At 33.9% G+C, this 26,082-nt stretch overlaps 1 protein-coding gene across 1 annotated transcript in view; it reads right to left on the bottom strand.

The window, feature by feature from the left end:
- Positions 1-9,409: 9,409 nt before the first annotated feature.
- The window catches only part of LOC121371546 (transcriptional-regulating factor 1-like), a 29,587-nt gene continuing 12,914 nt past the window's right edge, over positions 9,410-26,082 (bottom strand). Inside the window, exons 6-18 of the mRNA XM_041497519.1 lie at positions 25,817-26,006; positions 24,455-24,560; positions 21,081-23,475; positions 20,349-20,430; positions 19,975-20,024; positions 18,346-18,432; positions 17,812-17,915; positions 16,740-16,815; positions 15,957-16,045; positions 15,214-15,510; positions 13,923-14,006; positions 13,264-13,430; positions 9,410-12,180 (exon numbers count right to left, since the gene is read on the bottom strand). Of these exons, the coding sequence (XP_041353453.1) occupies positions 12,054-12,180; positions 13,264-13,430; positions 13,923-14,006; positions 15,214-15,510; positions 15,957-16,045; positions 16,740-16,815; positions 17,812-17,915; positions 18,346-18,432; positions 19,975-20,024; positions 20,349-20,430; positions 21,081-23,475; positions 24,455-24,560; positions 25,817-26,006 (3,854 nt within the window). The 3' untranslated portion in view covers positions 9,410-12,053. The remainder of the gene's footprint in view (positions 12,181-13,263; positions 13,431-13,922; positions 14,007-15,213; positions 15,511-15,956; positions 16,046-16,739; positions 16,816-17,811; positions 17,916-18,345; positions 18,433-19,974; positions 20,025-20,348; positions 20,431-21,080; positions 23,476-24,454; positions 24,561-25,816; positions 26,007-26,082) is intronic.

Here is a 26,082-nt window from a genome sequence, read left to right as displayed (position 1 = left end):
TGATCAGTTGGCATTTGGTTCCCCATAGATTGTTTCTAAAGTGCATCGATATTGGCCAAGAAGTGTTCTCCAATAAATAGTGTTTGGTGGCATTAATTCTGATGCTGCCCTTGAAATACTAGTCTAGTATAAACTATGTTACCCGGTAGCTATTTAAAGAAAAAACAACATGAAATTGTCATTAAGCAGTAAACTACAAGATGTGTAAAGGACTTATATATGTAAATCTGTGTTATTAAGTGTGTATATAGCAATAAATACTCGTATGTTCAATTCTGACACCTACGCTGGCTTCCATGGCAGCCAAAATGACCATTTTGAAAATGGCTGCCACAACAATCACCGAATAAATCTCCAATGTTGCTATTTCAAAAATATTTCCTAAGATATGTCCTAAAATGCAAAATGGCATGTTTCTATAATCAAAGACACACGTTTGTCCTTGATGATGATGAATTGGATGATGATGTTAATATTGAGTGAAACCTTGATATACTACATGTCCATGTTCTAAAGAAAAAACCCCACCTTTCACATTGATGCTGCAAGTCATTATCTTGTCTGAATGGGGTGAGCATTTCACATTTGGTTCCAAGGATGGAACTTTCACAACAATTAAATCCCTAATTAGCACTAATTAGTCTTTCTTAAGTAGCCTTTCCCACAAAATATTTTTTCTTAAGTTGTGGATTTGGGCTCAGTAAGATGTCCTCTAATAAGTAGCAAAGGAATTTTGGATGGAACTTTCACAACAATTAAATCCTATTTTGGGGGTAATTTCAGTAGTGCCCCCTATTTACTCCCGCACTATATTTACTTAAGAATTGGGTTTCTGTAGTCAGTTGGGGTCCCTCTACACCTCAAACCTTTTGGAACTCTCGCAACAATTAAATCTCACCTGGCTCCCGGTCTATTACCACTGTACCAATCTGTGTAAATAATGGGTTACTAAAGGTAAACACTGTACCAATCTGTGTAAATGATGGGTTACAAACCAACCACTACAAGTAGATTTGAATTATTTAGTGATGTGGAATGCCAACACATGGAAAAAGAAAGCCTACATTCAGCCAGTGTTTTTTCGCCAATGTTTGCAAACTATTTCGACTGGTTCCCAGTGTTCATAACAAACCCCAGACTGTAAAACACATGTTCACCCTCTGCATATTCCATGTCAAATATGGTGCCATTGGTGGTGGGTGTTCCAATTAACTGATGCTTGTTCTGCATATTGTATTTTCATACATATCTGTGACAAAAACAGTGAGGGATATTACACAGTAATATCAAACATATGTTGAAAATTGATTTAAAGACATCTTATTGGCCACTCCATGCCGATGATCAAAGCCTAACCATCCACTGAAATTAACACTACTAAATTGATGTTATACAATGGGCACGTTAAACTCTAAAGTTCAACTTTTTTAACTGTCACAACTAACTTCCTTATTGATGTTTTTCTGGATTACTGCACACATTACTAGGCAAGTAACCATATGCCTGGTTTCTGGATGACCAGTGACATGGTGTTCAAGAGATATAACATTGTAGTGGCAGGACATAGCCCAGTTGTGGTAAAGCACTCGCCTTATGCACAGTCGATCTAGGATCAATTCCAGTCAGTGGGCCCATTAGGCAATTTCACGACCGGTATATAAAAGGCTGTGGTATGTACCATCCTGTCAGTGCATTATAAAAGATCCCTTGCTACCAATGAAAAAAACGTATCAGGTTTCTTCTCTAAGACTGTCAAAATTACCAAATATTTCAATAGCCGATGATTAATAATCAGTGCTCTAGTGGTGTCATTAAAAAAAAAACACCAACTTTTTAAAAGATTGTAATTTGTTCAGCAGTGATTAATATTAAAATAATTTTAAGTTTGATTATATAACCTGCTGTACATACAACATGTAGTTCAAGTCTGGATAGTACTAGGATGCTTATGTCATGAGTGTGACTTTTAAAGTTAGTTTTATAAGCATAGGCAGATAGAGACAGATAGAGCAAGGGAGGGGAAAAAAAAGACAAGTTTAGTTTAGACATGCCCCTTTTGTCTAGCTGGGGGAAAAACAACTATTATAATTCCCCCATTGCCCTTATAAAATCATTTTAAATTCTTTTAGACTAGGTGCAGCCCTGTCACAAAAATGTCAAATTTGGTGTGAATATTCTGAGTCCACTCCTTCCATGCAAAGATTGAAAATAAACAACTCCAACAACAATGCAGGTCAGTCTCAGTTTATTTGACACTTGAAATGTCACGAGCGAGATGATGACCCTATATGGCTTATAATGTCAGACTCTTTAAGAAATATTTCATGTTTCTTATCACTAACAAATAGTAGAAAACACAATCATAAAGGCAATATATATAAAGGTAAACAACATTGTAGCTGCTGCAAACCAGTTGACAATATACATGCATAACACCCATGCACAGAAGTGCTAGTACACAGTAACAACCTAATACACACCTTTTGACAAACACTTACTTGTAATTCACATGCCTTAGATGCATTGTCTCACAAAGAAAAAGAAAACTAAAATTATTATTACCATTTGTTTACTGATTTTTTAACATTAAATTCACAATGGACAAAAAATCATAACAATTTTGAAGAATCTTAGAGTATGTTTCAATGACTGAAACAGTTTTCGGGTAGCACTAAAATAAAGTAAATTCTGAAAAATTAACTATGATTTTCATCTATGTATCCATATATTTTTATTATTGGTCAAGATTAAAAGCCGATAGTTACTGGTCATCATAATACCTGTTCTAGCCAACTTATCTAACAAATACAATGAATGAATGTTTAATGACACTCCAAATACAGGTTCATTCTCATAAGAAATGCTATGTTAAAATTGCAAGTTTACAAATTAGCTAGATTCTTTTCTTCTCTCTCAAAACGTTCATTGACCAGCATGTGAATTCAAAGCTAAGTATATGTGCCCTCATTTACTATACAGTTCAGTTACACCTGTCCCTGTCCCACACACATTTCCTGACACAAGTCAGAATCTGTGCCCGGGAGAGTAAACAAGTGCGTAAAAAAGGTGTGGAGACATCTATTATAACAAAATAATCTTTTTAACAGAACATAAGCAACATCCAGGAGGAGATCCTGCAACACGTACATCAATCTGTACACACGAGTGTGTACACGCAGTATACTATATACAATAGCTGTACAAACTGTAAGCAGCAGAAGAGAAAATGGCTTGTCATGGATGATTGGCGACAGACATGGCAGGAAACACCATCCAGTATCGTAATATGGAGATGTGTTCTACACGACACAGAATCTGATGGTGAACAGGGGTGCAAGACTGGGTGAAGTAAAGATTTAGATAGATGAAGTGAATATGAGGTGTTATAAGCATGTAGTGAGTAAAAGAACAGAGAAGGGGGGGGATAAATATGCATAACTGAAAAGTGACAGAAGGTGAAAAAATATGAAACTACACTCCTTGGACCAGATTTTGTAAGCTATCTTAGCACTAAGAAATTGTAAAACCATTGTAAACTATGACGTCACTATGGTGTGTGCTATAGTGATGTCACAGCCTACAATGATTTTACGATTTCTTAGTGCTAAGATAGCTTCGAAAATATGGGCCCTGTTCACCTAATCAACACATACATGACTGTATAAGTACATTTTCCTTTAAAATCTGCACAAATTTTTGAGTGTACTATCTCTAACAATATTAACAGTGGTCATAATGTACAAAGGTAGTTCACTATGAACAATAATCTAGCCAATGAATAGCAATGATAATTATGACGAGTTCATTGGCTGATTAAGTTTCCTGTCATGTCAGCCATTGAAAAATGGACGAGCTCAATGAAAAATATTATTTACACTTTTAACAATATAAATATACAACAATGGAGTGACTAACCATGTCAATTATGAGTTTATGATAACATGTAGCTTACAGCATTTCATGTTTAGAATGAGCATTTACAAACAACAAATGATTATGCCCTAAAATATCTCACAATATAGCACAATAAAATATTAATATAAAATTAGTTTTTAAAGATACATGTGTAAACTGAAGCACACAATTAAAATTCACCAAATTCAGTAATAATATCTATATTTAAGGAAACAAGTATCAACAAGTACATGAAACAGTCATTATTTCATGCTGACATGAAGGATTATATCTGCACAAGACTTTACCTCAAATACTTCAATTCATAGCAAAACGACTTGTATATGATGAAAAATAACTGGGATATTCTCCTATGCTGTGTACATATGTAGCATTTTACCCACAACAGAAACGATTATGTGACAATGCTGGAGTTGCAAAAACTAAAAGTCACTATCTAGGAAATTCCGATGGTGTGCAATGGCAGCAATGGTGATGACATTTAACAATCTTTCATACTTATAAAAGGAAATTAATGCTTACTTAACGATGCGCTTTTTTATTTGAACTCTCGTTAGTAGGTACCTACCATAATTACAGTAATCACAACATTTGATCTAGAGAATAGAATGATTATCTGTGATATGAATCTCATGGAGTACTAGTTTGGATGGAGAAATAACCCAATAGTCCACCAAGGGTAACTGGTGGATACAACCGATCAAAACACCAATAAATCCGATTATGTTTTACCATCATATATTCCCCCACTGCTGCATTGTCATTACAGGTACTGTTCCCGATAAAACACTACAGGTGTAGTTAGCTTTAATCTTCTTGCTTAACCCAGAAATCTTTCGTTTATTAATTTTTTTTAATTAAAACTTACAAATTTGATTTGATTGATTCATTTCAACATATTTTCGTGCTTATATCCAATTAAGGTTCAAGCACGCTGTCCTGGGGACACACCTCAGGTATCTGGGCTGTCTGTCCAGGACTGTGGGTTAGTTGTTAGTTTGTTAGTGGTTAGTGAAAGAGAAGAGGGTGTAGTGGCCTTACACCTACCCACTGAACCCTTAAGAGCTCGCTCTGGGTTGGAGCCAGTACCGGGCTGCGAACCCTGTACCCCGATGGCTTAACCACTGTGCCACCGAGGCCGGTTACAAATTTGAGCAAACATTAATTAAATATTTAAATACTTGGTAATTGTTTTCTTTTAAAGGTGTCATACTAAATCAATAGTTTCTACTTATCCACATCATCAAAAATCTCTATGAATAAATTACCCTCTTTTCAGTCTTTATTGTAAAATGTTAGAACTGTAAGATACATATCTTTGTCACTCATGAAAACTTAATATAAATGCCTCCCATGCGTATTTAAAAACTAAGTACAAGATAAAGCAGTGAAATCAGATCAGAGATGTATTGTACCAATCTTCAGCCTAAACACAAATAATAATCATCTGGTTTTACCACTTTTACAAATGTCAAGTACATGTATTCCTGGCACTGATTTTTTTTTTTTTTTACAAAATTAACCTAACATTTATTATATAATTGTAGGTAACCTATTTTTGTTACCAAAATAATAATTTTTATTAAAAAACAAAATGTTTACCGTGTGGATTTTTTTTCTTTTTTTTTTTCTAATTTGTTCATAAAAGATACAATAGGGACTTATCAACTTGCCAAACTGGGCATAAACTGGCTTTTACGTTTGAAATATCGCTTGTCAAAAGGAGGTAAGTGATTTTATTTAATGTAGTTGTTCTACAATAGTTTGACCATAAAACATACTTTTAATAAGTCATTAGTAACTTTAAAACAGAAAATATTAGATATGTATAAAAGTTTATAATAAAATTTCTGAAATTCTGATTCAGTAATAAAACATCTAATTTAAAATACAAACTTTACAAAGTTTTCATCATGAACATTAAATGTCTTGTCAAAGTGTAAACAATTATATATATTATATTATTAGTAATACAAAAATTGCAGTAGTTCTAACGCATTTATAAATACTTTTTCTCTCTCTCACACACTCACACACACACACACACACAGTGTACCTGTTATGTGAATGCTACTGCTAGTTAAAACATTACAAAACAGATCTACAGCAAACAACAACTGAGATAAAACATTATTATTTCCATTAACAAATTGAGTTAAATGATTAAACATATCCAACCCTCCTGGTAATAATTTGGGTTAAGCCATTCTATTCATTAGCAACTATGATGTGAGCAAGTGATACCAGATTATGTAAAGAAAAAAAAGAATGTGTACAAAAAGTAGACGCCTAGTGAGATGACACATACTCAACCTCACATCCATAAAATATTATATTGTAAATCATAAAATACTGGCCATTTTAAAATTTAAAGAAATCCAAAGAAGTGACATTAAAACGTCAGCGAGGTCTGCACATTAGACATTAACAAAAAAGCTGAAGTTGTAGGATTATCTTAAAGAATACTTTTGATATATTTTGATGTTATGCAGCTTACATATATATTATTTTTTTAAATTGCAGTTTTGTGAATGCAAATGAACTATTTTTGTTTGCTATACTTAGTTTAATCAACAGCACGTAAACATTGTTGTGTAGTTAATTAACAACAAAACAATCATACGACTGTTTTTTGGAACAGTCTATTGTATATCTCTTTAAACATGGCTTCAATTAATATTAGCATTTTGTATAGCATCGCTAACTTTGCTAATATATTATGCTCACTAACATTTTCTGATTTACAAGTATCTTTTTTTATCTTTTTATATCATTTACCTTTACCTGTGGGTAGTCAGTCTTTCGTCACTGTTAAGCTGCAATAAAGATATTTTAAGCTTACATTGACCATATTCATTGATCTCACAAATGTTTTGTAGCTGCTGAAAGATTGTATAAATTATTTTAATGCAAATAAAACTAACATTTTATTGGTTTGGAGGCAAAATGTTTCCAGTCCACATGTTAGTACTAAATTTAGGTGTGAATTGGAACTAAGTGGTTATCATCTGGACTTTCATGGTATATTGAACAAAGACGACGACGATGACGACTTCCATGCAATCTAAAGTCCCTCAGTTTGTGTTAATGTAATGCAACTGGCAGAAATAAGACATTTATAATTTACTGTAATCATTAGAATTAGTCATTTAGAATTGTAAAAAAAAAATAAAAAATTGTTTATTTAAAAAAAAAAAATTACCATGTATTTAATCTTCAATAGTTTCTGGCCACAATTAAAAAGAATCATTCCAAGGCAACTGTATACTTACGATATTCTGTACATTTCAGTAACAATGCAAAAACTAATTTGTCAACAGCATAAAATTATAACTAGAGTAGAACAGTTTTAAATGCAAGTTAAAAGTCGACAAAAGACTTCATTATGCAGTAATTACGATTAAATATTATAGACAAATGTGTCTAAAAGTCACATGGAAAGACATGTTACAGAATGTCACACTTGTCTTTAAATATCTATTTTATTTTGTAGTAATGTAGGGAATTACATTAAATTTCGTCATCAATTATCACTTTGCCTCCGTGACAGATTGATACCGTCATCAATTAAATGTACATTCAGCTTTAGATAACTTAACTGGTTCCTGTCCCATCTATGGGGAAAGTGCATGTAAAAACCGCTTCTTGTTATTTGATAGCCCATGTGATTAAGTGTCAAAATTATTATATGTTAGACCCTAAATAGCTATATTTGAATATATGCTGATGTGTTGTTAAATAATTATCCCTTTATGGCATACTTTTTTCTGTACTAAACTATTAAATAACATATAGAATGAAAAGTATGATTAATGTTTTCCAATATTTTTGTTCACAAAACATTTAAAATGTTTATATATTTTTAATTCTAACCATATTGCTATATTGTAGCAGTGCAGTGTAATTTGTTATTATTTAATCTTCAAATAATAACAAAGTATATTACAATGTATGAAAATAATCCTTTCTGGGGTGGAGGAATTACAAGTATGAGGTATGCACCATGTCATCCCATCAGAGGTAATAAAGTCAGCCATAAAATACCATAGCTGCCTTAACGGTCACTGAAGCGACATAACATGATAATTTTTGCATCATGATTGAGAGATCACTGCACCAAAAGAATCCTTGACAATCTTTATTTTATCAAATCACTACTATTAAATGCCATCAATCTGTTACAATTTCAATAAAACTGCATGTGATCAATTATAACATCTAAAAAAACTAAACAAATGTAAGTACAGGTACCAGTAAAGATGTAATTGTTTTTAAACTTCACTGAAATAAATTAAATCAATGTCCATAACCCTACAGTCAAATAAGAGGTTTTATGCTAAAGTTGAGTGTGTGACCTAATCAAAAAGTTGTTTCTTTTCTTTCAGTAGACATGTCAAATTGTACAACCGAAACATTAATATGTGCATGCAACTACAACAAAGTCTACAATTACTAGAAGCACCAATATTATTCCTGCATACAAAGAACATTGAGAACTGGAAAGAAACAGGGTACCAAATAATCTATTATTAGCCCAGAGTGCGCTTATTATGCAAGGTTTTGTCCTAAGCAATTTCAAACCACCTGAGTAAATCAACATACAGTCAAACCTGCTCCAGCAGCCATCTCTAATAAGTAGCCACCTGTCTTATAAAGCCTCTTCGCTGTTCAGACCTCTGAAAATTGTGAGAACATTTATTTTATTTGTGCATCGCTTGCATAAAATTTAGGGCATCATTTACATGGTCGAAACGGCTTAAGCAAAAATGAAATGGGATACCGTATTTGACCGGAAATTAGCCTTTGTCTTTGAATAAGCCCCCCTCCGTTTTGATAGCATTTAAGAATTAGGCCCTCATTCGTAAATAAGCCCACCCCCAACTTCGTCACCTTATAAATAACATGAAACTGTAAGTTTGTTCAAAGCTCATTTAAAAGGTCATACCTCCTGCAGATAATTAAACACAAATGTAACACAATATTTTACCACCAGTGAGATTTAGTAGTCTAACAGTAACAGTGTATAACATTGTTTCTAATTTCATGCCTGCAGTATTTCTTTGAAGTACATAAGTCCAAGTCTGAACCAAAACCAATGTCTATTTTTACCACCACACTGGGTCCGCAGTTAATGCTAATTAGGCAAATACCTTATTCTGATCGGCTAAGAACAATGATCTAGATTGACAATTCTTTGTAGTGTAAGCTGGCTGCCTGTGTCAGAAACGTGTGTGTATACGCTATTGAGTTTGTTAATTGCTGTTGTTTTAAGTCTTCTCAGCATTAAATTTTGGATGTAAATAAACAGAACTGGTAAGTAATTGTAACATAGAAGGTGTGTTTCTGATAATTAGATACTAGTAAAAAACCCAATTTAATTAATAAACAATTATTATTTATTAATAACAAATGGAACACTAATTAATAGGTGCTACTGAACGATTTTTGTTTTCTTCCTAGTTCATTTAATTATTATTATTATTTTTTTTTTTTTTTTTATTATTTTTTTTTTTTCTCAACAAAACTGGCCCCTTGTCTGGGAATAAGCCCACCCCATGCTCAGCTCACAATGAGTTGTCTTGGCCCCCTGGGCTTATTTCCGGTCAAATACGGTACTTGAAATTGATTTTGCATAAGCAATAAATGGGTTACACTAATTTTCAATTCTCAGAGACCTGCCTAAGGTGGTAGCTTAACAGAGAACTGACTGTAGCTTGAAGGTTTTATGAGGGTTTTTAAAAGTAAGATCAATATACAAACACAAGAATGAGGTAAAGAAACAGTTAGTAAAATAGATAAACATTCTGTAAAAACTATTATTGGCACATGTTTGTCTTAATGTACAGAACACATAAAACTCTACTTACAGATAGTATCATTAGCAGTAACCTATTTACCTGCAATACTTGTCTTCAAAAAGCAGAATTTGAGCACAAGCTTTCATTCCATTTTAAATATCGAAGATTTTAAATATATGCCTATTATACAAAACCACATATTCTACTTTTAGGTTTTGAATAAAATCAATAACAATCTATTTATCTTTTAAAATGTTTACAATTTCTAAAATCATAACAAAACAGATTTTTATAGTGTCTAAGATAAGAACTGACAAATAAAAATTAAATCTAATGTCTGAAGTGCCACTATAATAAATATTAATGTCACTAATATTTCAGTGTCAACATGACACCAAGAGTTTAAAACATGTCTCAGTGATGGGTAGCTAAGTAAAATGTTTCGTCTTTTAACACAGCTACCATCCATTAATAAAATCTACATTTTTTATAAGTTAAAAATTCCTTTGTAAATCTTCATTACTATTCACATCATACTCAATAAAAAACAAAAATGGCTAGACAGACTGATCTATATAACAAATTATAGCTACTGCTGTACCCTTATACTTCTAAACTAATATAAAGGTGAGGATTATTAACATTTATGAAAACTGTCAATATGCAATAAAAATTACATAAAATTCACAATTTTTAAAAACAAAAGCTTTAAATAAAAAAAACCTATCAATAATATTTATCTGAGTTAAAGCTAACATGTTAAATCTGAACATAATGTGTTTTCAGCAAAATTTTATAATGAATTTACCAAAAGATTTTGTTTGGTTAAGAAAATATTTGAATTTGAGACCAGTTTCAAACAAAATTGCTCGCTCTATCATAAAGACTGAACAGTGTGTTGTAAACTTCAGTGCAGCAACATTATAATCATCAAATTGAAGAATGTAAATGATTGTGCTTTTAGCTTTTCAAACTACAAATTCTAAAATCTATTGTTTTTCTTTAATCAAAAATGATACACATTATTTACATAACAAAGTATGCCATAAAGATGCAAATTATTCATAAAATAAGTTCTTATTCTTGTTTAGCAGGGGTTAGGAAAAACACCACTAGGAAAATAATTTGTTACCTAAATCAGTCTGCATAGAATGAGGCTTAAAAAGTGTAAGTAATGACAATTATACACATAAGAAAAAAAAATATCACAGTAACAAATTACATGATCAGACACATTAGTTATATAATGTGCTATTGTCATATGTTGTTCTACTGCCCTCAACTCGCACACAAGGAACAGATTTTAAAATGTTTAAATTGTATAATACAATACATCCGGTTAATAAGCAGAACCTAGAAGCATACTTGTTTTCAAAACAGCACTTTATATATTTCTCATAGTAGGATATCCATTAATACAAACAAACAAAGACAAATCAATGCTGTTAGATCCAGACAGCAATGAAGGGCCTACCAAACTAGGCAGATATCCTACAATCATGTCATATTATACGTATATTATATAGATTGTAGAAACCACTGTCCAGGTTTGGTGGGCTAACAACTACGGATGAATACAAGACAAGAATAATATTCATGAACAACAACACTGCTATAAGTTTGCTGGACATCGAAAAGAGCACCATAATGCCTCGATTATGAAGAGTCCCACGCAGGCCTTGGAGATCACAGCACTTTACAAGAATGGCAGAAGAGCACAACTCAGCCAAATGCAGCATTCCCACCCTGGGTCCATAACATGCGTATTGTCCAACCTGTTATAAAGGGCACCATCAATAACAATAACCAAACGTCTGTCATGGGTCCCTTTTAGGTAACCTTTACAGGCCAGGTCCGTATCGGGTAGGTTTTTTTTTTTTTTGAATGTCAGGTCAAATAGGGTAGCCTTTATAGGCTAGGTCTATTGGGATAGCGGTATAGGCAGAGTCCATTCGGGAAGTCTTTTTAAAGTTTGGATCCCTTGGGTAACATATGTAGTCCAAGATGAAGAATGGTGGCCTTTACAGACAGGTTTGACCAAAACGATTGTTTTGTCTTTCTGAGTAAACACGGTTTCACAAGGATATGAAATATAACAGATGAGATGCTGCCATTTTATAATGTTTAAATTTTTTGTGTTTTTTACCAATTCGATGATTTATGGATAACCTGTGCCTCGCCTTCACGTTTACGCTGCCTTGTATTGAGCTGTACTTTATGTTGACCAGTCTGGGCACACAAAAAGCACTTTAACATAATCACTTCATAGTATAGTTTATAATGCACAGCCACACAAAGAGAACACTATTTTTGTCACAGGGAGAATGTCTGCATCCCAAGTCATCCATCTGGAACCATTTCAGCTTTAATCTTCATCACTTGCTGTTCAATGGATTTCATGTTTTCATTCTCAACAACCCTATGACTTTTCATGTGAGCACTTCTACTTTTAACTTTGTAAAACACTCTGAAAATAAATAATATAAATATTCAAGTAATGCTTTATTTTTTTGTATGCACAGATTTTGCTAAGGCCACATAAAAAAAAAAATTCCAGGTAGGGAAGGAAGGAAGGAAATGGTTTATTTAACAACGCACTCAACACATTTTGTTTACAGTTATATGGCATCGGACATATGGTTAAGGACCACACAGATATTGAGGAGGGAACCCGCAGTCGTCACTTCATGAGCAGGAAATAGCTCAATGGGCCCACTAATGGGGATCAGTCCCAAACCGATCACGCATCAAGCGAGCGCTGTACCACTGGGCTATGTATCGCCCCTCCAGGTAGGGAGGTTGGTTTTTATTTTTATTTTTTATTTTGTACGTAGAATGGCGGAGTGCAGGAAGAAGACATCTAACCATGGTATTCATGGTCAGAAGGCATGATAGGAAGGTACAGAAGACCATAGAAACTTCAATCTAAAAATTGCATAAACCTTCTATTCACTCACTCCATTACATGATTGTTGTATTTACATGATAACGATTGAACAGAAAACAAAACAAATGGCTGTCAATGCGCAGACCGATAGAAAATAGATGTCATGATGAAGTTCATCTGTGACTGCAATAACTCTTAATAGGCGGGTAAAAGTTTTGTTTGAGAGTTTTTACACTTTATTTGAAGTGGGATTTTTTAAAATAAAAAATAAAAAATATTTGGAGGTCGGGGGCATTTATCATGTCGGGTGGGGACACTAAACAAGTCATTTTTTTATGTGGCCTAATTTCAAAATATTAACATATTATGACAGGAAGGAACATTTCAATTCAAAATATGCTCTATGCTTGTAAAGTCATTAGTAATTTATTTTTAATTTGTGGTGTGCACAGTTTGTTTTGCTGGTTCATTACTAAATTAATTAACAATTTCTACATGTTACGACATATACATATATTGTTGAATACCCATCAACTGACCCAGTATTAAAATGGAAGATTTTAATACAGTAAAACAAACAATTGGTAAGGATAAAAGACTTTAAAAACTAAGCTTAATTACATATAGCTAGAATAAAGCTTGCATAGTAAATTAAAAATATACCTTGTGCAGAGCCTACAGGGGAAAATTTCATCACCATTCTCATCTCTTATCGGTGATTTGTTTGCAGCAGTTTTTCTCTGGCGAGATACCACCTTCTCAACATCAAAGACATTTTTCGGACCATGGATTCGAGAATGAGCATTTAGTGCTTGCTTTGATGAAAATGTCTGTAAATAAATAATTTTCGAGTGATTATGCAAAACCCTCCAACTCGAAGACAAGTATGTGTTAAGACAGAGGCGTTACACTGCAGGTACTGGTGTAACATTGGTGACACCAGAGGTATTGATGTAATTTGTTTTCCAGATTTACCACATCAACCAGATGAGTACAACTATAGAGTTATACTGGTGGCAGCAGTGGGATATGAGCAAATCTGTCCTAATTGTACAAACCTTGAAATTAAATATGAATGAAAATGACAGTACCACAAGACAAGAGTAAGATTCGAGTCAAATGACATTTTTACTGTGGTATTACAATGCAAATTTTTCCTTATTACATAAATCTCATAAGTAGGAATAGAAAGGAGTGCAATAAGATAACATTAAACCCTCTGTAACACTCAATGACAAGGATAAATGGAAAAATCACTTGCAATTCAAGTGAAAAAAAAAAGACACCCCCTCCCACCAAAAAAAAGAAAGAAGACAACTTACTGCATGACAGTTGAGCTGATCACAGGTGAATGATGGTGCTGGTGATGGTGAAAGTGAAGAGCTTGAAATATCGGATTTGTTATCCTGTAATAAAATAAGGCATACAGAATTTATTATAAAATAAAAAAATAATAACAATATGTATAAACATAGGAACAATGACTGTCAACATGGAAGAATGTAACAAGTTATATATTGCATGTAAAATTATATATAAAATGTAAATATAGAGATTATTCACTTTATATTATGGTACAAGTGGTTATAATGACCGAATCAGGGTCCGCCTGTCCATTGCCAAATTAGGCAATTGCTCATTTTTATACAAAGTGGCTACAACTTTTAATCTTTGGCTAATAAAATATTCATTAAATTAACCACATTTTAATAATATTCAAGGAAATACTCTACACATCTGAAAATTGGCTAACCAAAATTTGTTCCAGTGTGAGGCTTGCTAACAGTAAGAAAAAACATAAAACAGAGGCAATTAATATACAAATGATAAAAAACCACACAGACAAACCATCTTCAGTGAAACCCCTCAAAACCGGACTCTAGGTACACCAGAATTCCTTCATAACTTGACCTTTTTCATGGTTCCTTGATTTATCCTTGCTTTATCCCTAAAATGTACTCGTCTAAACTTAACACCAGATGAATAATCAAGTTCCGATATTTTAATTTAATGTATATTGTACCTCTGACTCCGGAACGATCAGATCAATATTATCAATCATTACTGCACCCATAATTGCTTCAAATATCTCCTCAACTGAGTATGTGATTAGACACGCAGACAGCTAATGCATTGTCAGCTGAATTAAGTTGAGCTGGATAAGAATTATTGCAGTCCCTTCGCACATCATAGCAGCCATGAATTTATTTCACTAAGTTCCATTTGTTTAAAATGACTTTTCTCTAAATAAGTTTAGTTAACCAAATAAAGAGTAAGTAGCAGTATATTCTTTGACTCTGCTTGTTGGACAATACATCTTCATGTCGTACTGAAATATCAATCCAACACTTTATCCACATTTTGAATGGTGGCATTTTTGACAGTTTTGTCAATTTTTTATTATCAATAAAGAACAAAATTATATAACAAAGAATTTTTTTAAAACTCAGTTAACCAAATACCCCACAGACCAGACTTTATCCTTCGTCCTGTTTAGAGATGTTTCACTGTATATAAAACGATACATTATAAAAGCCTGGAATCTAGTATCACATGAAAGAAAGTCAATAAAAATATATGTTATGAGACAAACAAAATCTATGTCAGTCTCACATTTTGTTCAGAATGTGTTGATACGCTTTCTTCCGAGTCTGATTCTTCCATTGGTTGCTGCTGTCCAGTCAACTGTTGTTGCTCCACTGACTGTTGTTGCTGCTGTTGTAGTTGCTGCAGCTGAATTTGTTGCTGCTGAGCTTGGGCAGCCTGATCAGCAGCGCGCGACCTCAGATTGTACAGAGCTTCTTGTTCCCGTTTCCGACGAAGGATGCGAAGACGTTTGTAATCATCAGGACAAACCTTCTTCCACAAGTAATAGAACTCAACACAGCGCTTCACATTCTTGGTGCCAACCTACAATTTATAAATAACAGACATACGCTTAATAAACAAAAGCAGTAGTGATTTTTCTATTTTCAATAATGCTTTAAATATGCAAACTTTATGCAAACTTTCATATCAAAAGCACTGCTTTTATAATTAAATATAATAACAAGTCAAAAGTTGAAATCTGAACATGCTGTAGGTTAGAGTTCAGCTTATGCATGAAAAGAAAAGCAATATCTAGTTAATTACATCACTAATTCTTTAGTCTTCTTATTTTTTTATATTAAATAGATTTGAAAAACAAAAATTTAATGTCGGTCTTGCTTTATTTACTGCTGCAAAACTAATGCTATTAATACAGTTAGAAGTAAACACTCTCATGAGATCAATATGTGTCTGTATAAACCCTAAAGTGACACAATCGTCAAGTTGTAAAAGGTTAACTTTACTATTGTGAAGGTTTTTACTTTTACCTCATTTGCAACAGCAAAGAAGTCTTTGCTGTGCTTGAGCAGAGCCTTGTGAAAAAGCTCAATCTCTTGTGAATTCCAGCGGTCAGATTCTAGAAAGAAAACCAAAATATATTGAAATATATGCCGATACCCTAATGCTAACTTTTTCAATTACCAAAAAAAACCCACCATTTTCATAATCTTCATAAAGATATGAAAAGTAAAACTGTTATTTTTTTTAAACTTATTTCTAGGGGTAGGATTTAGTTTAGTCACTTGACCACTTGCTTATGGTGCTTGCGTCGCAGGATCTAGCCACCTCAGTGAATCCATTCAACTGATTGGGTTTTCTCTCATTCTAACTAGTGTACCAAAACTTGTCAAAGGTCATGGTATGTGCTTTCCTGTCTGTTCGAAAGTGCATATAAAATGGAAAAATTAAGCAGGTTTCCTCTATGACAAGTCGAGAATTACCAAATGTTTGACATCCAATAGGTGATGATTAAGTAATTAATGTGCCCTAGTGGTACCATTAAACAAAACAAACAAACACAAACTTATTTCTAATATATTACATGGGAAGCCATAACAATCATTATGGATTATTATTTAATGCTTAAAAAAAACACTTTCTTTTTGTTCATTTACTTGTATTATACTAATGCATTTTATTTCATCCAAGAGAAACACTTCAGCCAAGCAAGAGATTATAAAATGGATTAAAAACCAACTGTTAGTAAAAACTGAAAGTAAATAAAACACATTCTAAAATATTACTAAAAAGAATGTTGGCAAAGCACAAACCTTGATAGTTGTATTTGTGAAGTCCATGTTGAGCTGGCAGCTTCGGTGGACCTTCCATCAACATTAACAAAGCATTCTGTAATTTATAAATACAGTTCTATAAACTTGTATCTTAAAATTACATATGGTTCTTAGATAGCATTTATACATGTATACTTTTCAGGCACTAAATTCTGGGATTTTTATTAATTTTAAGGGAAAGGGAACCCTGAACTTATCTTGAAGTTTTTACGAGATACTGATTTTTATTTGAAATTTTAACATACTTACCTGTGATACTTATACCTTTGTACATCGTGTTTTTAAAACTTGATTTTAGAATTTTTTGTACTGATATGTTATTATAAATTCATTTTTATATTTACCATTGTGTGATACCCAATAGACGATGAATTTTTGTGCTGGGGTGTTGTTAAAACATTCATTCATTCAGTAGCAAGTGAGATTATATTGGGTAATTATATCTCCATATACTTATGACTTTTATTACATACCTATTCAATCTTACTATAGTGATAAAGACATTTTCAAACCGTGTAATAAATTTATTTTGCATTACACATATGTGCAATCTAGACCGGAACTTTTAAATGGGGAATTCTTTTTTTATTTTTACTGCAGTTAGCACCTTTTATTTATTGACGTCATATATGATTTACAAATTATATCGCATCGTATTTGAAACATTACACAAGGCTGCTGCAGTATATGATTCTTAACGTTAAGCAAATCCATGAAAGGAGGTTTGATCATAGATTAAACAAAGTGTTGTTATGCTGTTAAATTAAAACACGTTTTTTGTAAAACATAAAAGAAGGTATGTAATAAATACAGAACTTCACATACGTTGTTTTCGCTTCCTATTTATTGCACGAGTTTATTTTGCGCAAGAATATATACCACGAGACTGCGTAGCAGTCAAGTGGTATGTTCTTTCGCAAAATAAACAACGTATGTGAAGTTCTGTATATTTATTTCATAAATCAAACATGTTAATAAATTAAGCATTAAGTCACTTAATAGGCAGGATGACAAAGAATACACATCTCCTACTTAAACATAAGTTACTTACCTGAATATTTCCTTCAGCCATGCACAAAAGATGTAAAGCATATTCAACATTTGACCCATTGCCCTGAATAGCTGCAGAACACGCAAATTCTTGAAAATATTGCACTGCAAAAATAACACAAAAATAAACTTAAATAACCTGCTCATCATACACTTGCAGGCTTCATGTACAAAACACAACACAACCATCAATAGCATAATTTACACCAATTCATAGTATGTAATATATGTCAAATAATGGCTGCTCATTTTTTCTTAGTTTGTTTTCCAATTACACCATTTATGATGCTAACAAACTTAAACAAGTAGGTCAATGTTACACCACATTCATGGTGTTTACAAAATCAATTGACAATAGTATGTTTTTAATTTACAAAACTATGTATTCATGGTATGTTTTTACAATCAACTGGCAATAACACGTTTTTAATTTACACATATTATGAACCACTGAAGCTTAAGAAAATGTATTTATGCTATTACAATAATGATAGTGAAGTATTTGATCAAACAAAGTAAATAACAATACACATGCCATCGTCATCAGAGTTGTCTCCCATTGCACTTGGTTCCCATACTAAGTCTTCTTTTGCTTCTATTTTCAGGGCGTCGGCTCGGTTTACTAATATAAAAAATAAAATATGAACCATCACAGTAAAAGCAACTTGAAAGACAAAGTTATTATGCCTTGCATATCAGGTTCTGTATAGTATAAAGCCAGTAGGGCACAATATTTCAGATGCACTGTCATTCTGTGTTAAATAAACTAACATTACAAAATAACAACATAAATACAGTGAAGCACTGTTGTGTCGAACTTGCTTGAGTTGAAATATCGCTTGTGTTAATATAACTGGCCAGTCCCAGCCAAAATGTGTCTTAACTATTAAGTTTTTATCTCAGTTGAGTCGATACGTTTGAGTCAATATTACGTTTGTGTCAATATATTTTTGGTCCCAAAGTAGACTTGCCTCTCTATGTCGATATTAATATTACGTGTTAAAATAAATAAAATATTTAAAAAGGTAGATATGAATTGCGCGATCTGAAATCAATGCCATACCTGCATTATGAGCATGTAACCAACCATCAAAAGAGTCGCCCACAATTGATTGAAAACACATGATTTGTACATGTAGTTACTGTAACAGTTCATGTATAAGATGAAATTATCTAAACCATTGAACGAGGTACTAAAATGGTCTTATCGAGCTTAAAAGAAAACGCCAGCAGACAACGACTGTTACTAAATGCAACTAGTCATGTGGCTTGTGGCTTTGAGAAATTGCAAACTGGTAAAAGTAGGTTTAATTGGTCTTGATAGGTTGCCTAGTTGTTAATTGACAAAGAAGGTAGCGATCTGTAACCGAAAATGACGAGACGTCGATGTGTAAACATTGTAGCTCTGCAGCTTTGATCCTGCAAACCAATGTGCGACAAATATTATTCCTAGACTTGATGAGTTAGGTGTGGAATTTTTTATTTCTTTTTCTACAAAACATTTTGTGTAACTGTAATTTGTTATTATAACTTTCTAATAAATTCATGTTTGTTCAAAACAAAATTTAGATTGTTCTAACGTCCAGTGATTTTAATTTCACAATTAACTTTTAAAAGATGACTTACTTTGTTTAGAACGTGCACAGCAGTACAATAGATTGATAATTTTCATCGGCTTAAATAAAACATGTACGATTCGATACAAATAAATGTTTATATCTTTTTTTTATACACGACTGGTTTTGTTTGTGCATTTTGTTTTACATTATATGACTTAACGTTCGAGATATGCAGATACTAATTTTGGATTTATAAAAAATATCAATCTGAACTTTTGTCTTATCACCTCACATCACCAAACTGCATATTGCAACACACTTGTTACCATAACTTGTTCGTACCAAATAGGAAAAGTATCAAAAAAGAGGATAAAATTTGTTTCCACCATTCTTCTGATTGGATTGTGGGGGAATAGTGTTTTGATATAACAAAAGATATCAGTTTTATCATCTTAAGCCGAATGAGTTTATAAATGTAACAAGCATAACCATGTAGAAAACCCATATCCCATGTTTTCTTACAAGGGCCAGTTCTATCTTGCATATGCAGGGATGAAATTCAATGTTTAACAACATCTGAGCACACGGCATTAAAAAATACTCACGGTTCAGTTGTGGAAGTTCAGCTTGATATTGTGTTCCAATGTTGACATGCCTGAAAATAGTACCAATTACTTGTATTTAAAAATGTATATTACAATGTAGAGAACATAATTCTGTCATGAAAATATTAAGATTGATGTTTTAATTCTGTATTTAATAGTTTTATGAAATCTTATTCTTTGTGAAATATAAAGCAAAATATATTAGACATAAAAAACAAAACATAAATGCTTTAGTGTGTCTTATTTAACAAATGATTTGCTATCTTCCCTATTTAAAATAGCTGAATGTATATATGTTAAGGAATATTTTAGAGAAGGTATTTTAATTAAATATGGCTGTATAACATTGTACATGGAGAAGGTTGATTACGTACGGCTGTATGTCAGTTTCAGGAGGAGCTTCTTCATCTTTCTCGGGAATAGTTGGTGGTAAACTTTCACTTGCACTTACACTATCTGAAAACATTAAAGAAGTCATATCAAATACAAGTTAGCAATAAGGCCCGCAAGTAAAACAGATGCTTTCAGTCTAATAGATATTAGTTATAAAAATAACATTGATATTAGTATGTACATCTTCAATAAAATTGATAAATAAAGATATATCCAAGCAACTGTCAAATAAAATTATTTTAAGTTATGAACAATCACTCACATTGCAGTAACTGTGAACTCAACAGTAAATTTAATATTAGATAAATTACTGAATTTTTTCTGTTGGAAGCAAAAAATTGAATTGTTTTATATTTTGAAGTGTAATATGTGACACATTTATAAAAATGTTTTAAACTCACTACTGCTCTAAAATATCATAAAAATTGGAAGAACCTACGAATATAATACTTAACCTTTCACATATGAACATGTGAACATCATGTATTAATAAAAGTGAAAATATCTGAGAAAAAGTCATAAACTTGTACCCAACTCAACCTGGTTTCTATTAAAAATTAATCCAGTATTCAGGTTACGGAAATTACAATTCATTAAATCAAACTACCTAAATTAGAAATTATTTTTTAAATGTTTTCACCATTATGATTAACAAGAAAAGTAGCAATTAAATAACAATAGTAATAAAATGTCAATGTATATTAATATCTTACTTCGTCTTTGGCCTACTAGTAGCTTTGGTGTCACTGGCGCAGACATCGGTGTGTTGGGTTTCGTACTGTGGATCGTCCAGAATAAACCGGACCCACTTCTGATGGGGCTCAGCATTGGTGGTGGAGTATAGGGAGGTGGGGTTCCAAACTTCTTGCCATCCGTACCCTCCCAGAGTCGCGGCGAGCGCAGCCTGCTCTGAAAACTGTTCAGATGGAGTGGAATAAACAGAGGAGCTGGCCTGTGTTTTCTTTTGAATTTCATAGATCCAGTCACTGGAATCGGATTTCTGAAGATCCCAGCACCATCAGATCTCGATAGATAATCTTCGGAGTGACTCTTGCTTCTACCCGTCATCTCATCAATCTGGCTTTTTGTTCTGTAGATAGAATCATCCGTGCGACTCCTCGGTCGCATAAACGTATGATCCACACTTTTTGATCTCATCAGTTTATATTCGTCGCCAGATTTACTGCGCATTCTCACGGGTACCTCAAACTCACACTCTTTCGGTTTTGCAAAAGAACTGTCCATTTCTGTAGATCCAAGAGGGCATTTTGAAAGCATCATTGTTAAACTTCCCGATAAAGCTTTTTTGTTTCCCTCTAAATTAGAATCGGCAGAAAGTCTTCGTTTCAACTCGCTATGCTGATGCTTAATTGGTTTGAAACTGTTACTAGGCTCCTTGACATTACTAGAAACAGCATTTATAACACTGCTTTCCTGTGAAAAAGTAGCCATGGTCTTTCGGTCCATCTCAAGGGCTGTAACGGCATTAATGTTCTGCAGTATTTGCTGACTGCTACCGATAGTTTGATTAGAGAGAGTTGTGGCAACACTTGTAAATGGAGTGAAGGTGGGATGAACATTGGGCTGTGTGATGGAAGCATGATGAGCTTGCATGACAGCCACATCTGAAGGCAATGATGTCTGATGCTGTGGATTGGTCTGTAACAAAAGACCCGACGTGAGACCATCCTGGAAGTTGGCCATACTGTTTAGTAATTGAGCAACTGTAACTTCGGAGGTGTCTGTGGCTGGAGACAGAGAAATGTGACTCGCCGTGAGGTTTGGAGCAGACACAAGGTGGGCCTGGGTGGTGGCCAGTACTTCTTGTCTTTGTGCCTCAGACACGGGAAGACTGTGTTGGCTCTGTGCCCAATTTAGAGCAGACTGCAGATTGGTCTGAATTGCAAGGGAATTGAGAGTGATTGGTGAATGCATCGCTATGAGTTGAGAGGGCAACTGCATTTCCAGATTCTGTGGCAAGTCTCTAGCATCATCCAGAGTCACTGGCTGTGAGAGAACCTGTGATGACCCAGACTGCTGCTGTCCAATGTGTACATCAGCATCCTGAAAGTGCAGGTGCTGTGGGAAGTTGATCTGATGCTCTGCCTGTATTACTTGTGGCGAAGGCGTGGTTTCGTCCTCAGCTGACGACAGCTGACGCTGAATCTGCTGAATTCGCTGCTGTCTTTCTGTAGCTTGCTTATGCTCTTCAAGCAGTTGGTGAACCGGGATGTTTAGCTGCTCGGACAACTGTTCAAGCTGCTGCTGCTGCTCTGGTGTGAGTTGTATCACCTGGCTTGAAGTGACTTGAGAGATTTCTGGACTCTGGTTAGTCTGCGAGTGAGATGAATGAATTTCTTCAGCTTGCTGATTCTGCTGTTGTTGCTGCTGCTGCTGCTGCAACTGTTGGATGTGATGATCCTGCACCAGCTGTTGGAGTTGTGCCGGAGGAAGCTGCACCGGCAGACCCAACTGCTCCAGCTGTTGAGGAGAGAGCTGGGGAAGCTGATAGACTTGAACAGCTTGCTGCAGCTGAATCTGCTGCTGGGCCTGCTGCTGCATCTGCTCCAGCTGTTGGAGGTTGATCTGAGGCAACAGCTCATGGGCCTGCTGTACACTGGCTGCCAACTGCTGTATGTGCTCTGTGGCCGTCTGTGGCTGAGCAGAGCTCAATTGCTCTCCAGTTGTGATCTGCTGAGAAAGCTGTTGCTGCTGCTGCTGTTGTAACTGTTGCTGCTGCTGTTCATGAGCTTGTAACGTTTGGTTGATTTGTTCAAGAGACTGGTTGGTTCTCTGTTCCGCTTCTTGTAACTGCAGCGTGTGTAATTGGAGGTGCTGTTGAATGATCTGCTGTTGCTGCTCAGGAGTTAGTGCCTGTCCGTCTTGGCTGGCACCAACTTGCTCTATGGTCAGGGGTATCTGAGCCGGCGAGTGCTGCGATATTCCTGCCTGGGACATGACAGCCTCCTGTGATGTAGGATGAGGCTGTGGGAACGCTTGGCTCAACGTTGGCAACATGTTCGAGATCTGAGAAATTGTCTGAGTGGAACGAGGTGGTGCCGGAGGTGGACCCATGTCACTTTTCTTGTTTTTCTTTTCCTCTTTAGACTGTAAAAAGGTTAAATTAAATAACTGACAGCATTTCAATAGCAAAAGAACTGCAATATAATAATACTGTTAAAAATAAATAAAAACAATTATTAGATACATCGCAATGAAATCTATAGATCTACAGAAACCATAAAACTGATATATATTTTTGTGAACAAGTTCATCATTCAATTATTTCCCTTTTAACTTATTGCGATTTGATTATTGAAGTCAGTGTTGCTTCATCTTTTCTACTTTTATGATTACCAAAGCAACTGATCACATTTGGAAAATAAAAGAAATTAATTTAAACAACAGTACCTATAAAAAAATGTATGTGAAATGTAATGTCGGTAAAATATCTAACACTGACTGGGTGACACAATATGCTGTCATTGAGTGCAAGTTAAAAATGCAGTTCGATTCAAGTTTTATTTTTGTTGGGTTTTCTTGGACGATTAGTTTTATCAAGTATGTTTTTACAGCAGTATTATTAAATAATTATTAATTTAATAAATAAATAATGGTTATTTTAATTCATATTTCTTTTAAAAAGTCTGTGGTCAAGTAAATTTTTATACAAATTTCTATCGCAACAAATATATCTATATCATGTCTATATAATTAACAAAAAGCAAAAGATACTGTCAAAAATTAGGAAAGATGTATATAATAAATATAGCATTTCATGGTGTTTTTTCTAATACAATTTTTATATCAACGAGTGATGTGTGAAAACCATATTTTTACTCATTGCTTTGCAATTCGTAAAAATATGGTTTTCACACATCATTTGTTGACATAAAAATCGTATTCGAAAAACATCATGCAATAACTTAGTAGAAACAAGAAGAGATACACCTTATTTATATCAATAGTATGGGGTTTTTTTTTTAACTGGCAATGTGTTAAAAAATTCCGAAATTGGCAAAACATAGTAGACACTAAATGTTAAAGCTTTACGAAAGAATATGCATACTTTAACATTAAAACCAACCTTTTTTAAGTATCCTCCATGTAATCTCATATGTCCGTTTAGGGCAGGAATATTCTTGAAACGTCTGTGACAAATACTGCACTGAACTGGTGGTTTGGTTTCTTCCCTAAAACCAGAGACATAGTATAATATTTTTGTTGTGGGGTGGCAACAACAAAACAAGTTTGGGACAACAAGTCAAAAATGTGAACAGTTCATGCCCGAAGCCAGACAAAAATGGATTGCAATAAGTCATCTAATAAAACAAATACTGACAAAGTAATGAAGTATTGTTAAGACTAGTAAAGCATAACTTCAATGCACAATACTACTTTCTGCTTTCATATGTGAACTAATGATTATCAACCTGTATTTGCTATGGTAATACAATACCTTGATGCATCTACTGAATAATGAAAAATTAACTAGCTTTTCCACATTCAATGGTAAATGTCAGACCAACATAAAATGTAGTTATGGCCTAATCTATGTATTATAAGTTGTACTCATTATGCATTTGTGTCATGACTGGAAAAGTAAAAAATAACGAACATATGATTCGCTTACTACAAGAAAATATTAGCAACATTGTTAATCATCAGTACTTGGATGTGCAACATAAATAATTTGGAATGTCATTGTAGTACTGAACCATCATAGAAGTGTGTTTGGATTAGGTAACTCATCAGTAATAAATATAATTTACATGATCAAACAATTGGTTACCTAGGTAAATATCATGTGAACCAACTTCCAGTTACCTAAAATAATGAAATATTGATCTCTAATTTAGTACAGACTGCAACAGTGAAAGCAAATACAAGTCTTTGAATGAGAACAATACTAAGTCAGGAAGATGATATGCTTCCAACCTAGATTTGGTTCACACTCATCAAATGAATACAGTTTGTTTTGTGTAACGACACCACTAGAGCACATTGATTAATTAACACAAGGCTATTAGATGTCAAATATTTGATAATTCTGACTCGGAGTCATCAGAGGAAACCCGCTAGTCAGGGTTTTTGTCAGAGGGTAAAACAGGTATGGTGCCATACCCAAATTTTATTATTTTTAAGTTAAACACTTTCACAAAATTAATTACTCTTATCATTAATGTATGATTTTCTTAACCCTAACCATAAACATAACCCATTTTCATTATGGGGGATGCTCCCCATACCCCCTTGTTGACTGTGGTTGCATTGAATTCCATAGTGCCATGCCCAAAAATGTCTTTCACATTTTTTCTAAAGCAGAAAGGGATCTTTTATATGCACTTTCACACAGACAGGAAAGCACATACCACAGCCTTTGATCAGTTGTGTGCACTGGTTGGAACAACAAAACAAATGAATATTGTGTAAACACAATAACACTTACCCAGTTTTGGGGGATTCCTGTGCTGCAGCTGGCACTGTTGGTGGATTGTTACTGAACCATGGATTATGTCTGGGCTGTGGAGAATGCAAGGGACTGGATGTTGGGGGCACTGGGCTGATTGGACTGACTTGCTGAGCACTGCCAGGTGAATGGTCACCAGTAAGAGGGCTAGGTGAGGGGTGTCCAGAACCTGCAATAAAGATATACAATTATTGTCAAATACTCCACAAAGCATGTGTTGATGAACAGAGACTATTTTAATCAGT

Source organism: Gigantopelta aegis, chromosome 4 (genome assembly GCF_016097555.1).
Source record: "Gigantopelta aegis isolate Gae_Host chromosome 4, Gae_host_genome, whole genome shotgun sequence".
Taxonomy (NCBI): Eukaryota; Metazoa; Mollusca; class Gastropoda; order Neomphalida; family Peltospiridae; genus Gigantopelta; species Gigantopelta aegis.
Note: the sequence above shows the minus strand (reverse complement) of the source record. Positions and strands in the feature narration are given on the sequence as shown.